General features: G+C 38.3%; 1 protein-coding gene across 1 annotated transcript in view; it reads right to left on the reverse strand.

Annotated features, from left to right (window-relative positions):
- The window catches only part of LOC117517650 (GRB2-associated-binding protein 3-like), a 68329-nt gene extending 64456 nt beyond the window's left edge, over positions 1–3873 (reverse strand). The window contains 1 exon segment of the mRNA XM_034178755.1: positions 3737–3873. Within this exon segment, the coding sequence (XP_034034646.1) occupies positions 3737–3811 (75 nt within the window). The 5' untranslated portion in view covers positions 3812–3873.
- Between the last annotated feature and the right edge of the window lie 13899 nt (positions 3874–17772).

Raw genomic sequence — 17772 nt, forward strand, 5'->3', positions numbered from 1 at the left:
TAGAGCCCGTGGATCCCCATAGGCAACACACTAGTTTATGCAGTAACCTTTAGCCACTTCATCGATTAATAACATAATTTTTCCACTCATAGTTTTGTGCCTTTAGCTGCTTTGAGGTAGACACTCTATGCTTTTAGTTCCAGGTATTTTTGTATTTTTGTTTTCTTTCTTTTTTTGCATGTGGTTATTCTGCTCCAACACCAGGCAGTTAGTAATTTATGTGCTCATGTCAGGAAATGGTTATTGAGAAACATGCACACTTTCTTCTAAAAACATCACCAGCTTTAAGGGGAAACTGTTTTTACAGAGGCAGATCCCATAATGCGGGGATTTTGAAAACATGGGAAATTTGTGTACTTAAAATTTATGTGCGTGTTCATATATATGACACATTAATTCCTTAATGCTGTAATAAGAATCAATTAACCGCAAAGGAAAAGATACGTGTTTAGAAATGATTTATCAATGTATTCTTGATAGTTAACACATTAAGTATTAAATGTAGTGAATGAAGAGTTCTCCATGTTTAGTAATCATTTATTAATCGAATCACATTATTTAGCATTCTCTCATGGTGAATGAAGAGTCAGCTGTGTATAGCAATCATTTAGTGGTGTTAATATTAAAGTATTATTAAGCATTAATGAACACTGAATGAAGAGTTAACTGGGTTTAGTAATCATTTATTAATGTGTTCATATTAACGCATTATTCATTTATTCAAGAGTTATAAGAGTTATTCATTATTAAGCATTAACAGTGAACGAAGAGTTACATGTATTTAGTATTCATTTATGCAAGTGTTCATTTAACACATTATTAAGCATTAATAAAGAGTGAATGAAGAGTTAACTGTATTTAGTATTCATTTATTAAAGTGTTCATTTTAACACATTTTTAAGCATTAATTAACAGTGTATGAAGAGTTAACTATATTTAGTAATCATTTATTAAAGTGATCATTTTAATGCATTATTAAGCATTAATTAACAGTGAATGGAGAATTAACTGTATTTAGTAATCATTTATTAAAGTGTTCATTGTATTGCATTATTAAACATTAACAGTGAATGAAGAATTAAATGTATTTATCAATTAATAAAGTGTTCATTGTATCACATTATTAAGCATTAATTAACAGTGAATGAAGAGTTAACTGCATTTAGTAATCATTTATTCAAGTGTTCATGTTAACACATTATTATGCATTAATTAACAGTGAATGAAGAGTTAACTGTATTTAGTGTTCATTTATTCGAGTCTTCATTTTAACGCATTATTAAGCATTAATACTGAATGAAGAGTTAACTGTATTTTGTGTTCATTGTATCGCATTATTAAGCAGTAATTAACAGTGAATGAAGTGTTAACTGTATTTAGTAATCATTTATTCAAGTGTTAATGTTAACACATTATTAAGCAGTAATTAACAGTGAATGAAGAGTTAACTGTATTTAGTGTTTATTTTAACACATTAAGCATTAAGTAACACTATATTAAGAGTTAACTGTATTTAGTAATCATTTATTCGTGTTCATTTTAATGCATTATTAAGCAGTAATTAACAGTGAATTAAGAGTTAACTGTGTTTTTCTTGTTTATTACTGTACTAACTAACATTAATTTATTTATTTTTATTGTAATGTTTTATGGTTCAACTTGTCCATTACATTTGGCTGTAACATTTTTGTATTTATTTGTTTCTATTCATTCAAACACTTTTTTTTAACTTTCACTTTTTTGTTACCCTATGGGGTGTGCTTAATCAAAATAACCTTTGCAGCCAAAAACACACTGATAAATCAACTGTTTTCCTGCCCAAAAGTTTTATTACAGTACAAGTTTGATACCAATCTTGTGTTGACTGAAAAAAAAATAAGTCTGACGCAAGACACAAACAGCACAACACAACAACTCTGTATATGGGATTACGGTTTAACTATTGTCCACAACCAACAATGATTCCATGTTGTCTAAAAACAAAGGGTACTTTTTAGTTGCCCTGTTTGTTTAAACTGACCTCAAACTTTAATGATGGAAAGGTTTCATGTCCAGGACTTCTCCTTACTAGTTTTAGTTTTATTTTGCAGTAAGTGAAAATGAGAACAGAGCCCCAACAACTCACACTGTGGAATGATCACAGTACAATACTGATGAAAACACTCTTGCTTACCCAAAGGGGGAAACACAGTGTTGGCACATAAAGGTTAAAAAAAAAAAAGCATTTGCCTACTTTCTTAGTTTATCATATTCCCATTTTTTCTAATATATCTCCAAAACTTTAGATTGGATTAGATACAACTGTATTGATCCCTTGGGAAGATTCCCTCAGGGAAATTGATGTTTGTTTGTTTGTTTGTTTGTTTGTTTTTTGTTTTGGACATGTGAGGGTAACTATAACACTAAAAAAAAATGAATTTTGGGGGATGTTTTGGCACCTTCTGCACTCATGAATTTGCAAGGAAATGTTCTTCTAAAGTTACTTTAACAGATGTTATTTTGGTCATTTACTTATTTATGGCTATCTACAAGAACACATTGATCACTGACCTCGAAATATATAAAAAGGAGTTGCGCCCAAAGTCAGCAACACTCATTTGTGCTATGTTTGTGCTGTTACAATTTTTGTTGTCAAAAACTGTAGAGCTATTTGAGGTCAGCCAAGTACCACCCACCCACCCCCCACCTCCAACCCTAACCCACCCAAACCTGCATTTAACTGTAAAAATGTGTTTAATACCAGTATCATTTTTAATACATAAAAACTGTAAGGTCATCTGAGGTCAGGCAGTGCCCCTACATCACCCAAATCCAACAAAACTGGTGTCAACATTTGTGCTGCTGGAATGATTGATACCGATCAGATGACCTTATAATTCTTATTAATATTTTGGAGGAGGTGGGGGGGGGGGGGGGTGACAGCAGGGCGAATGAAAAGTTTTACAACACAAACCAGTGCAAGTTGTTGCACAAATGATTGATGAAGGCAACTTGTGACAGGTTTTAAGCTGGTTTTCAAGTTTTACAAGCAGTGCTCCATTGATACTCATATTTCCTTTTCAACAACATGTGAGGATTTCTCTCATCCAAAGATGAGTAATTCATGACTGATTATGACCAATATTTTAATAATACTGAAGTTGTAAAAAGGTAAACTTCCCCTTTAACATTCAGATAAGGAGGCAGATGCTATATGCTGATTTTACAATTGTGGGGGTGGGGGGGAACCCAGTTTATTTGCATTGTTCTCTGCTCTGGGTTGGATTTGCATAGCACGTAAACAACAATGTTCTCTTTCCTCGCAAACATCCACGTCCCTGCAGCGGTGCAGCAGACGAATGCCCTCTCCTCCATTCCTACAGAGGAAGTGCAAAGAGCCGTCACATTAAGCTGGACTGTTTCTGCTTGTCGCTGACATTAATCTCCCCTAGTTTCACAATACACATGCTGCTTGCACGCACGAGTGAGAGGCCAGACCAAAATCATCACATGATCCCAAAAAGCACAACATGCAAAAACATGAGTGAGTGTCAGTCACTTCTACACCTCAGATGGACCTGTGTTTTGAAAGTGTGACCTCACAAAATTCATCTGTTATTCCCAAAAATTCAGAAGAGTATTTAAATGATTAAAGATTAATAATAAAAGCAGAAAAGTTTACTTCACATTATAGTTACAATGATCTGCTGTTGCTTAAGTGGATGAGATAATCAGGTGTCCAGAGTCTACTACTCACAAATCTCCTGAGTTTCCTCTCCGGGGGGGATTTAACGAGCCAGCCCGTGCAGACCACGTCCCCGGCACTCATCATGACCACAGCAGTGTGTTGCCCTAACTGCTGCCGCTGCCAAAATGAGAGCAGAGTGAAGCACATCCTGTGTTGTGCTGCTCAGCTCAGCCTCTCCAAAAGGAGGAAGTCAAAAAGAGGTGGTGGAGGGGGGTTGAGAAAAACATGCACTGAGTTTGAAAAGATGCACTATGGCCCGCACTATGCTGAAGATCTGAAGCATGATTCAACTTTTTTCGAGAAGCAAACACATTGAAAAATAATGAAATGTTTCTAAATGTAAAACAAGTCATTGCCCGTGCGACACCTGCGCCTTGCATGGTCGACAACATGTTGTGCGTCCTTGATATCTGATCACTACTGTCCAAAACTGAGCCCTTCTGTCATGTTTAATCCACACTATTTGAGTTAAGTAGTTATGACTTTGAGTTTGAGGTTTCAAGCTCACCCGAGGTCAAAGGTCATGCAACCAATAGAAAGATGATCTATGAATTCATATTAGTGTTTAATAGTATACAAATAATGAATGCTTATGAGTTCAGTCGTACAAATATTTTATGATGTGAAAGCTGGAACATACCATTCAACGAGGAGACGCAGAGTTGAATGGTTTGTTCCAGCTTTCACCGAATTAAATATTTTTTCATTGAAAGAATGTAAAAACATTCATTATTTGTTTTATATATTGGCTAAAATAGATGCTTGTCATTTTATATTAATTTACAAACAATAGAAAAGGCACTTACATTTTGGTACCTCCTTTGTGTAGCAAAAAGAATAATGTCAGAAATGAAATCCAGCTTTGATGCAACACTCCTGCTTTGAATAAATAATCCAACACAAACTTTAAATAGGAGTCCAAAAACAATTCTGACGATGAAGTCCACCATGCCGTACCAAATCGTCATCCATCAGCAAAACAAACTCCACCATGTTTGTTTTAAAGCTAAGCGCTGCCCGGCTTGTGTCAGCGTGCGCCTGCTCACACAAGCAGGAAGGTGCTTGTGCGCCCATGTACTACCAAAAAAAAAAAAAGACTGTGTTTCCTCAGTGCAGTGAAAAAAAAAAAAAAATCACGTCAGACATCTTACAGTGCAGTGGATTTGTTTTGTGTGTGTGCATGTGCGCGTGTGTGGGTGTATGCCTGTGTGTAGGTGTGTGTGTGTGAATGTGTGCAGAGTGCAATGGTACCAAACGTATGGAACCAAATTTGCACTCTAAATGGAACCAAATTGCACTTTAAATGCAATGCAACACAAATGGGGGAATAATCCATGTCACGTGACATATAAAGCACCAACCAAATGGCAAGGATCCACTCAGTTGTTATATAATAACCATAAGTGTATCTGTATACAGTTCCTTGAAATAGTCATTCTAAATATCATCTATACAGGAAAGCACTGGACCCAGATTTTGACCTTAACCAGTGACCTTAAATCTTAAGGTCACAGGTTGTATCCATGGATAACCCTCAATCATTCCACCAAGTTTAGTTCAAATTGGATCAAAGTTTGTTGAGTTATTTTGTTCACACACACAGGTGAACACAAACAAAAACAAGAGCATAGATTTCTGACGTCTGCCAATCTGGATCCGGATCACCTCCAAAATTCAGTGGAATCCTCCATGCCCAAATATTTGTATGTGGTTTAAATTTGATGAGAATCCATGAAGTATTTTTGATGTAATCCTTCAAAGCCTATATAAAGACAATTCTTGATCCAGATCCAGATCACCTTCAAAATTCAGTGGAGTCTTCCATGCCCTAATATCTATATGTGGTGCAAATGTGGTTAGAATCCGTGATTTTTTTTTTTTTTTTTTGATGTAATAATTCAAAGCCTATATAGAGTGAAATCTTAATTCAGAATCCCGATCTGGATCACCTCCAAAATTTAATAGAGTCTTCTATGGCCTAATCTCTATATGTGGTTTAAATTTGGTGAGAATCCATGGAGTAGTCTTGACGTAATGCTTAAAAGCCTATAAAGTGAAATCCAGAGCCAGAATCCGGATCCAGATCTGGTGTCGCTGACCGAACGGTCCCCTTAAAAATCACCCTCCCCGCTTTCACTGTGCATCCATCATTTGGGAGCGTCAGCAGCAATTCACCGATTATCGTCCATCCCGTTTCTGCTTAAAACTACAATACAGTCATCATCTATCTCAGCGATAAATATCTGAAGCTTTTGTACAATGTCGTTTCCACATAAATTCAGCATTATTTCATATTAAAAGACAGGGAAGCGGTTAGAGCACCACAACAACACATCGGAGTCTGACTGACTGTGGTGAAAATTTCTGACTGACTACCTGTGGTAAAAAGTTCATCAAAATTTGTGTAGTAGTTTTGATGTAATCAGACAAATAAATAAATCCCAATGATTTTATTACATCCTTGGTGGACGTAACAATGAGCTATTCAGCGTATGTGGAACAAATTACAATAAAAACCACTGAGGCTAAAAGAACATACAGTATTTGGATTTACTTGTGAATTAAATCATTTTGGAACAACTACCACATTATGTTTATAGAAAAACATGATCAGTTCACCGATCAGTATGTTGTGTTGTCTTTTTGGCTGTCCACCTACAAAGTCATGTGAAAAGATCTCTAAATTTCTCTCTTTTAGAAAATCTTTTAAGATTTAATACATTTCAAAGCAGCATTTGAGCATTTTAAATTTAGATTTTACTGACAGACCACATTTATACAGACTCTGTATGTTGTTTAAAAATAAAGTGTATAGGATTTAGTGCCATCTAGTGGTGAGGTTGCAGATTGCATTGAGTCATCGGTGGTCACAATGGTTTCCCTTCACATTTTTGCTTCTTTCACCACAGGCACTCGTACTCCCTTATTTTCGCTTGTAATAAACAAAAGGGATGATCCTCCATTTCCCAAGAAACGGGGTTCCTAAACTTGTTAGCCTGTGCTAGCAATCAGTAGACAGTCAGTTAGGGTTGCCAACCGTCCCTTGAAAAACGGAATCGTCCCTTATTTGGAAATAAAAGTGTGCGTTCCGTATTGAGCTGAAACGGGACGCAGTTTGTCCCGTATTTCTGTGAGAATCAAAAAGTCTGTAAAATGTCAATGGAATTGACTGGCGCTTTATATGGAAACTTACGGTAAATTTGATCCCAGCCTCTCTCCTGCTTTTCACCAATGAGCTGACAGACACGAGTTGTCAATACAGAATCGCTCTTATCTCATTGGTCGAGGGACATCTGCTCGCAAGAAGATACCGACGTCATGACCCGACGACGGTCGCTGGACGACAATAACAAAGCAGCATGGCTGATATCGATACAGACACCGACACTGGCACTGCAGATATGCCTACGGACAGCAATGTCTGTAACGTCGTTACTCCTCCTCCTAAAAAAAACAAAACAAAAAAGAATGCAAAAATACAGGGGAGAATGAGAAAAGGAAAATGGCTGGGTGGAGAAGGTGCGCGACAACAGTATTGTTTACTTTTCAGACTTTATTTTTTTTTCACTTTTTATTACACTAAATGTGTAAATGTGAACTGTTACATTGTTTTGCACTGTTACATTGTTTTGGATGATACAAATTTTCTATTGTTTTTTTTTTGTTGTTAATTTATACAGTTTTAAGTTAAGCAATAGCACTACAGAGATTTATTTTTTAAAGAAGACAGAATGCTCATATTGAAATTGTGAGTGAAAATTTATTTTGCACTAAAAATAAATGGCTAAATAATAATTTGTTTTCCACGTGTTCATATCAGAACAAATGCATGTATGCATCTACCTAAATTCAGGGTCAAGTCAACAGTGAAATGGTTAAAAATCGTTTCACACAGACGCTGGGAAGGGTGAAGGCAATGGTCAGTCGGCCGGTCGGCCCTGGCGGTGAGGTGTCCCTTATTTATTTTTCAGAGAGTTGGCAACCCTACAGTCAGTGTATAGGGGAGCAACAGGCTGACTCGAAACATGGCGGTGCAGCATGACGACCTCCATGAGGGGGCCCGCTTTCACATAGCTAATGAAGGATTTATTCTAAGGTCATGAAAACAAATTAAGTCATTGTTGCGGGTAATTATATATGAATGAACAGATCAGTTATGAATACTTTATATAACGGCTGAATGGATCCTTGTCATTTGATGGTGCTTTGTGTGTCACATCACATGGCATGGATTATCTGTCTCATTTGTGTTGCCTTGCATTTACCGTGCAAATTTGGTTCCATACGTTTTGTGCCATTGCACGCTGCAAATCACGCACACGCTAGTGGGGGCTACGTTTAGCTAAACATGGTGGAGTTTGTTTTGCTGATGGACATCGATTTGAACAAGCTAATTGACAGTGCTAATTCTTGTAACAAACATACACACACACACACACACACAAAAGTAAGCCATCTGGAGGCATAAAGAGCTGTTAGGATGAAATTTTTCTGACTTTTTTTTTTTTTTTCTGGTGTGAGTAAGTACACAAAGTCAGTGCACGGCATCATGGACTATATTGTCAGAATTATTTTTGAACTATCGAACTGTTTTTCAAAGTTGACTGAGAACAATTTTGGACTCCTATTTAAAGTTTGCGTTGGACTGTTGACATCAAAGCACCAGTGGAAAACCAAGTCCCTTTTCTGTTGTTTATGAATGAATAAAATATCAAATGACATGGATCTATTTTAGCCATTATATAAAACAAATAATGTTTTTACAGTCTTTCAATAGAACAAATATTTAATTCAGTGAAAGTTGGAATGTACCAAACAAGGCCTCGTTGACTGGTATGTTCCAACTTTCACCTCATGAAATATTCGTACCATTCAACTCATAAACATTCATTATTTGTATAATATTCTATTTCTGCTAATAAACGCTTGTAAATCCTACACACTGTAACTTTAAGAGGTGTTTGCAAGGTAGCTGAGTTGATGTTCAAAAACAAAAACTAAATGAAAAAAATTCTGCTGTTACTGTTTTAGTTTGCCAGTGAGCAGGAGCTTTAAGGTCAGATAAGCAGACTTACCGTATGCTGTATGCTTGAGGCTAAAAGATAGATAACGCCTTTTTTCAGTGTTTTTTTTTTTTTTTTTTTTTTTTTTTTTACTTTTTACTCGAACTTGCAGTCACGACCAAAAACATTTAAGATGCATTAAAAAATTGTGTCATCTAAATTTTTCAATATTGTGAAAGAAAAATGAAAATACCCTGAACACAAACATTTATTTTTATAATTTTTTTTATAATTTTTTACAAAATATTTATGTTTATTTTAAAGGATTTTTAGGACAATGCGCTTACCTTGAGTGCCTTAATTGAGAGAGTGGCGTCAACTCAGAACATGGCGCCATTATAGTTCCAACTGTACTGAATTATAGAATGAACATTTAATGCTTTCAACATTTTTTTTTTTTTTTTTTTTTATCATTTAACCACGTACAGCAACACATCCAGGTACATGTGCTATCAAAACAAATATAAAAATAGTTAAGCTATCAATTTTACATAAATGTATAATTTATGATGATTTATTTAATTAATTTAAAGCCTGATTTATGCAGCTGCAGCTCTGTAACTCCGTGCCACGCAATGACATTCGTGACAGTTTTAAAGTTGTCCATCTTTATGCTTTATTATGGGCTAATTTGACCCTCAACAAGCTTTTCTTTTACAATCATCACCTCCAAATCAAAGGTAAGCTGTACATTTTCCTCTTTAGCTGACTTCCTGCTGTAAATGTGCGGACTTTTCTGATCCATTTTTAATCAGTGTGCACACTGTGAAAACTTATAGTATGATGGCAGATGAAGGAGTAAAACAAAAATAAGTGGCAAATTACAGCCTTTTGTGTCTAATTTAACAGGTGCATGTCAGGATTCAAGTCTGAGTCTGAACATGTTCTGAAAATAATAAACACTCTGAATTTTAATCAGGGAAATGACTCCGGTCCCACTTTCCTCAAATCAGCAAGTGTCAGCACTGAACTTTAATTTGTACTGTGCACGTCCAGACTGCTCGGGGTTTTTAATGGAAATACATCGCGATCAGACGGGACAATAAATTTACCTCACAAAGCTTTGATGATGAAATCACTTCCATCCCACACAGGTGACTTTATTTTCCTAAATTTTTCTTCTGTTCGGATCTGAAGGGAATCTGTACATCTTGAAGCCCTTGCTGTCTTTTTGCGAATGCTTTTGGAACCAAGATGACGCCATGAATCACATGACCATTTTTTTTTCCAACTCGTCATGTCACCACTCGCTCAATTAAGGCACACTACCTTGGTCATGTATAATCAAAGCTACTACAGTCAGGTCCATATATATCTGAACATGAACAAAGTGGTTTTTTTTTTTTGTTTTTTTTTTTAGCTCTCTTCCATAGATATGAGAATTGAAATGAAATAAATAACAGGAACCCAAACAGGAGACCGCCAGATTTAATTAAAAAAATATATGCATCCAAATTGAATAAATGTTGTTACAATTACAGCATTATTGCTATAAAGTCACCCCCTTTTTTGAGGACCAAAATTAATTGGACAACTATAGATATTTCACAAGGCCTTTCAAAAGCCTGGATATAGGCTTTTGCATATAGGCACAGAGAGTGAGTAGATAAAATCAGTCTGTCCTCTCCAGTTTGTTAACATTACTCAAACAATAAATGGTATCATGTTGCAACTCACCAAATTAAAAGGGCATATAATGAGGTCAAACCCTTTCACATCTGATGAACTTTGATGCACCAGGTCAATCAAAAAAAGAACTTTATTGTGCCTATGCAATATCCCACAGACGTGTGTGCCACCTGCTGGATGGTAAGAGGGTCATGTAATAATGATAGATTAGGAACAGGTGTGGTTGGCAGTGAGAGAAACACACTGTTTCTGCACAGAAGTGAATAAAATCACATAAATTCTATAATTATTTTTGGATGTTGAACAGTTTTTAACGTACTAAAACTCAAATAACACACCTCCACACAATTCCAGCGGAAAGGATTTTTGCATGAATTTAGCCTCTGCAAAAGAAATGAAGCAAATCATCGGACAGTGTGCGGTGTGTGTGCAGTGTGTGTGTGGTCTGTGTGCGTGTGAGAGAGAGAGCATTTCTGCACACAAATGTAGTAAATAAGGGAACTAAACAATTCAGATCAGAAGCTGTATTGGCATGAATATACAGAAAACAATACTGGCAAAGCATCAAATACTTTATGCAGTTACTTCACTAGTAACTTTATACAGTTACTTTATTAGCAGCTGCCGACAACTTGCAACTAATAAATAATGTAACTAATGAGGTAACTAGTAATCTAACCTGGTTACTCTTAAGATTGAGTAATCAGCAAAGTAACTAATCAGGAAAGTAGCTAATAGTTATTTTTCTGCATAAATTGAAGAGTACGTGGCTTAGATTGCACCCCTGCCTCACTCCACAGCCCATTTTGCTTCACTCTGATTTTTATTGCATATTTGCTTTTTTGTTATTTGTATGCTTGTCTTTAATCAGATCATGTATTTTCCCTCAAATACTATTTTGGATTAGTTGATAGAAAAGGCCTTCATGCTGAATGGACTCAAAGACTTTTCTGAAATCAGCATAACAGCCAAACACCTTTCTTTTCTCTATGTTGTATTTTTGATCGATCAAAGGTTGAAGGGTAAATACAGTGCATCCAGGAAGTATTCACAGAGCTTCACTTTTTCCTCATTTTATGTTATAGCCTTATTCCTAAATGGATGAAATTCTTTTTTTTTTTTTTTTTGACACCACATAATGACAATGTGAATTTTTTTTTTAGATTTGTTTTGCAAATTTATTAAAAAAAAAAAAACCCTAAGAAATCACATGTACATAAGAATTCACAGCCTTTGCCATGAAGCTCAGAATTGATCCCGATTCCACTGACCATCCTTGAGATGTTTCTACAGCTTAATTGGGTCCATTCAGCTACTGGACATGATTTGGAAAGCCACACACCTGTCTACATACAAGGCCCCACAGTTGACAGTGCATGTCAGAGCACAAAGCAAGCATGAAGTCAAAGGAATTGTCTGTATACCTCTGAGACAGGATTGTGTCGAGGCACAAATTTGGGGAAGGGCACAGATACATTTCTGCTGCTTTGAAGGTCCCAAAAAATGCACAGTGGCTTCCATCCATCAATGGAAGAAGTTCAGATCCATTAGGACTCTTCGTAGAGCTGGCCACCCATCTAAACTAAGCAATTGGGGGTGAAGGCCCTTAGTCAGGGAGGTGACCAAGAACCCGATGGCCACTTTGTCAGAGCGCCAGCATTCCTCTGTGGAGAGAGGAGAACCTTCCAGAAGGACAAACATCTCTGCAGCAACACACCAATCAGCCCTGTTTGGTAGAGTGGCCAGACGGAAGTCACTCCCTTAGTAAAAAGTACATGGCAGTCCACCTGGAGTTTGTCAAAAGGCACCTGAAGGACTCTCAGACTATGAGAAACAAAATTCTCTGATCTGAAGAGACAAAGATTGAAGTCTTTGGCATGAATGTCAGGCATCATGTTTGGAGGAAAAAAAGGCACCATCCCTACAGCGAGGCATGGTGGTGGCAGCATCATGCTGTGGGGATGTTTTTCAGAGGCAGGAACTGGGAGACTACACAGTAAATTTTGTAGAGTAAAATATACTCTGCCGGGATAACATTTGGCCCCAGTCCAAATAGCATAAAATACACTCTATTATAGGGTGAAATAAGCTCTACCATCTTGTCAAATCAAGTGTTTCTATTCCAATCAGACTCATTCACAGCATGATGGAGTTGATTTTACACTGTGATAGAGTATATTTAACGCTATTTTGACTGGGACCAAATGTTATCCCAGTAGAGTATATTTTACTCTGCAAAATTTACTGTCTAGTCAGGATAGAGTGAAAGATGAATGCAGCAATGTACAGAGATGTCCTGGATGAAAACCTGCTCCAGAATTCTCCTGACCTCAGACTGGGGTGAGTTCATCTTTCAGAAGGACAATGGGCCTCATGTATCAACGTTGTGTACGGTGATATTTGAGCGTATATGGGGTGTACGCCAAAATGGCTACGCTACTTGGCATTTACCAGTGTGGTCGTTGGCGTACGCTGCGCTGAAAATGTACACCAGGTCGAGAGGTGGTGTAAATTATACACCAAAATGAACCAGCGCTGGAATCCACATAAAAATGAAAATGATCAACATGATAAACAGTGCCATTATACAAATCAATGCATATGTTACATAAATAACACTTTCTTGATTATACTACATAATAATTAATACAAATCCCGCTTTTGCGGGATTGTTGGTCTCGAGCACGATCCGTGGCCACAGCGCTGACCGCAAAGAAAGCGCTGCTCGCCTTTTTCTCCAGACTTCGAGCCTGGAGCCAGAGCAGCGCTGAGCTTAACTTTATGTGGTGTGATCGTTTTTGACAATGAAATTGATAATTACAACTGTAGTGTTGTCATTCCCTTCGCCCATGCTGCAATCAGGTTTTGTCTTCTCCATTCGTTTGTTAACATAAAATAAATAAATAAATAAATCTTAAAAATAAAGAAATCTGAAAAATTAGGCGTATCTTATTAATTGAGTGAGCAAATATCCACACGTCAAGAATTATTGACATGTGAAAAGAGAATACAGTGGTCCCTCGCTATAACGCGGTTCACCTTTCGCGGCCTCGCAGTTTCGCAGATTTTTTAGTCCAATTTTGCCTGCTTTTTTTTTTACAGTGCATTGTGTTCTGCATGTCTGTTTATAAGAATCTTCTCGCCCAGAACAAAAAAGAGCACCAACAACTACTCATAACTGTGTTCTTCACTCGGAAAAAGACACCTGCAACGAGGTTTGACTCAGTGGAAAAAGGCGCGGCGTCAGGACGAAGAGACGTGATCAGAGGATCTGTGAAATACTGGTCAGTCACTATTAATAATTTCTTATGTGTCCAACCTCGTTCGTTGATCGTTAAAATTAAATTCATTAGTTCTAAAAGCCATCATAATTATTTATAGGAAAACGTTCTATTTTTATTTCTCAAACAAATGTTTGGGCCTGAAAACAGGTTGGTCTTATTTTTCTACTAAGGTTTGAACTTTGAGAGTGTTTACACACGAGAGAAGAGTGAGAAAATGTTCATGCCTGATTGAGAAAAGTGTATAAAGTGTGTAGTGAGGGGTTTTACAGCCTTAAAACGTCTATAATTGTAAAAAATAATGCTGACTACGTCGCGGATTTCGCGTAATACGGGCTATTTTTAGAACGTAACTCCCGCGATAAATGACGGACCACTATAACACTTCTTTGACTATACTACAAAACAATTAATACGACGGCCGCTTTTGATGCTCTATTGGCATGCGTCGTGATTGGTGGAATTCTTTTTCTTTGCCGTCTTCCTGGCTTCCATGTCGGAAAATGAGGGTGTGTCTGAAGCGGAGTCTGAATATTTATGGGCGTGTTTATTATAATTACGATTGTTTTCATCCGCCGCATTTATCAAGGTCACGTCGGGCGTACGCTGGAAATGGGCAGGTGCGCACTGCTTGATACATGTCACTGCAACTTTGGTGTACTTCAAATTTACACCGTATATTTACGCCACAAGTGTGCAACTTTGATACATGAGGCCCAATGACACTAAGCACACAGCCATGATATCAAAGGAGTGGCTGGATCTGACTGATTTAATATGGCTGACGTGGAACATTGGATGGATGCGCATGGACCTAGGAAGACGAAGACAAACAGACAAAGGGTTAACATTCTTTGAGACCGGGAAGGTACCAATGAACAAACCTTCTGACCCGGTGCATACAGAGGCGCAGGAGTATGTTTTCTGTCCGCTGTGGATTTGTAGGATTGGGATGAACGTAGCAGTGCTCTTATTGCCCACTCCCAGGTTCATCGGCAGTGGAGAATGAGGCTAAGTGGTGATGGGATGTGCGAGGTGGACTCTGAGGGAAGAAACAAAGAGGGTTGATGACCAAAAACAACATGAAATGGTGAGCATCTGGTAGAAGCTGACGGTAGGTGGTTATGAGCAAGTTCTATCCATGATAGCTGTGAAGACCATGTGGCTGGGTGTTGTGAGGCAAGTATACGGATTCCCTTTTTCAGTTCTTGGTTAAGTCTCTCCAATTGTCCATTGGCCTGTGGATGGTAGCCCGACGTGAGACTGGCAGTGACCACAAGGAAGAGGCAGAAGAGAGGATGATAACAGAACGAAATCGAAACAGCTGAAAAAGATAGCCGACCTAGCCTGACAAGAGTTGAGTTACTTAGCAGTTCACAGATACGGTATTCTAAGTTCGTGTGGTTGGTGTGAACTAAAAATGGCATCTGTGCCCCCTCCAACCAGTGGAGCCACTCCTCCAAGGCCACTTACACGGCCAACAGTTCATGCCTCCAATGCTGTAGGTCAACTTTTGCGAAAGATGCACGGATGCAACATATTATCAGAGGGGTTTCGCTGGGAGAGTACCGCTCCCACACCAGCATTAGAAGCATCAACTTCCACCACAAACTGTCAAGTGGGGTCAGGGAGGAGCAACACGGGGGCCACAATAAAGCATTCCTTTAGGACCCTAAACATCACACTCCAGGGTCCAGATAATTGGCCGGAGAGAAGACATGACGTGCAGGGGAGCGGCAACGGTGCTGGAGTTACGAATGAATTTTTGGTAGAAGTTGGCAAAGTCTAAGAATCTCTGTACTTCCTTCCACGAAGTTGGCACCACCCAGTCATGCACGGCTGCTACCTTATCTGGGTCCATTTGCATCTCCCTCTCAGAAATGACGAAGCCCAAGAAAGAAACTGTAGATTTACGAAATTCACACTTTTCGGCTTTGACAAAGAGATCATGGCGCAGTAATGTTTGCAAAATGGTACTTACATGGCAGGTGTGAGTTTCTGAGTTGGGAGGAAAAAAAATGGGAATGTTGTCTAAGTATACAAATACAAATTTGTTCAGATATTCTCTCAGTAGTCGTTAACTAAATTGCATAAAAGCGTTGGTAAGACCAAACGGCATGAGTGGATATTCGTAATGGCCGGAAGGGGTATTAAAAGCGGCTTTCCATTCTTCACCCAGCTTTATTCTGACCAGATGGTAAGCATTATGCAGATCTAGTTTAGTGAAAATCTTAGCTCCTTCTAGCTCAAATGCTGATGAAATGAGTGGCAATGGATAGTGATTTTTGACAGTAATATCATTAAGCCCATGGTAATCTATACACGGGCGCAGCATCTTATCCTTTTTCTCCACAAAAAAGAACCTCGCCCATGCGGGCAATGACGATGGTCTAATCAAGACTGCCACCAGAGACTCCTGAATAACTCATTCATAATGTTGCGTTCGGGTGCCAACAGAGAAAAATAGCTTCCCCGAGGTGGGCTTACCATAGGGAGAAGTTCGATGGCGAAGTCGTCCTCCCGGTGAGGAGGCAGTGATTTGGCTTTACTTTTGCTGAATACTAGAGCCAGATCATGGTAAAATGTCGGGACCCCCGTGAGATCGGGGTTAGAACTTGGCGGAGAATGAGCAGGTTTCAACAGACAGGTCACTTTACAAGCAGTGTCCCAAGAAAGGATTTCACCCTTAGACCAACTGAAATTTGGACTGTGTTGTTGCAACCAGGGGTGCCCCAAGATTATTGGGTGAGTCATACTATCAAAGACATGAAAGCTGATTGATTCTGAGTGGTTCTCCGATATAATCATATTAACAGACTGAGTATGGTGAGTAATACAACCCAAATAATGGCCATCCACAGCTCGCACCACCAGAGGGCATGAGAGCTTAAACATTCTAAGGTGCAGGGACCTGGCGAGAGAGGACAACATCAAGTTAGCATCAGAACTGGAATCAACAAAAGCTGACATGGAAGCTGACGAATTTTCAGAGATAATTTAGCTGAAATAATGTTTTGTCCTGAGGATGGAAGAATAGAGCTTTGACTCACCCGCAAGTCTAACTTAGGCCACATGGTAGCACCCCTGGCCTGACAGTTATTAATTAAATGTCCAGAGTGTCCACAGTAAAATCAGAGACCATCTTCACGTCGGTGCTAGCTCTCAGCAGAAGACAGATGAGTATGTCCCAGTTGCATGGGCTCCTCTGTGTTCTGATGCAGTGAGCCTGCTCCAACATGGCTGGAAGAGGGTGAATGGACAGTAATTGTCCCATCTGGTTTATTAGACCCCATTCCTACCAGGCTGCTCAAGGAAGCCCTACCATTAATTAATGCTTCGATCTTAAATATGATCAATCTATCTTTATTAGTTGGCTATGTACCACAGGCTTTTAAGGTGGCAGTAATTAAACCATTACTTAAAAAGCCATCACTTGACCCAGCTATCTTAGCTAATTATAGGCCAATCTCCAACCTTCCTTTTCTCTCAAAAATTCTTGAAAGGGTAGTTGTAAAACAGCTAACTGATCATCTGCAGAGGAATGGTCTATTTGAAGAGTTTCAGTCAGGTTTTAGAATTCATCATAGTACAGAAACAGCATTAGTGAAGGTTACAAATGATCTTCTTATGGCCTCGGACAGTGGACTCATCTCTGTGCTTGTTCTGTTAGACCTCAGTGCTGCTTTTGATACTGTTGATACTGATTATGGAGTTCCACAAGGTTCTGTGCTAGGACCAATTTTATTCACTTTATACATGCTTCCCTTAGGCAGTATTATTAGACGGTATTGCTTAAATTTTCATTGTTACGCAGATGATACCCAGCTTTATCTATCCATGAAGCCAGAGTACACACACCAATTAGCTAAACTGCAGGATTGTCTTACAGACATAAAGACATGGATGACCTCTAATTTCCTGCTTTTAAACTCATAAAACTGAAGTTATTGTACTTGGCCCCACAAATCTTAGAAACATGGTGTCTAATCAGATCCTTACTCTGGATGGCATTACCCTGACCTCTAGTAATACTGTGAGAAATCTTGGAGTCATTTTTGATCAGGATATGTCA

Source organism: Thalassophryne amazonica, chromosome 9 (assembly GCF_902500255.1).
Source record: "Thalassophryne amazonica chromosome 9, fThaAma1.1, whole genome shotgun sequence".
NCBI lineage: Eukaryota > Metazoa > Chordata > Actinopteri > Batrachoidiformes > Batrachoididae > Thalassophryne > Thalassophryne amazonica.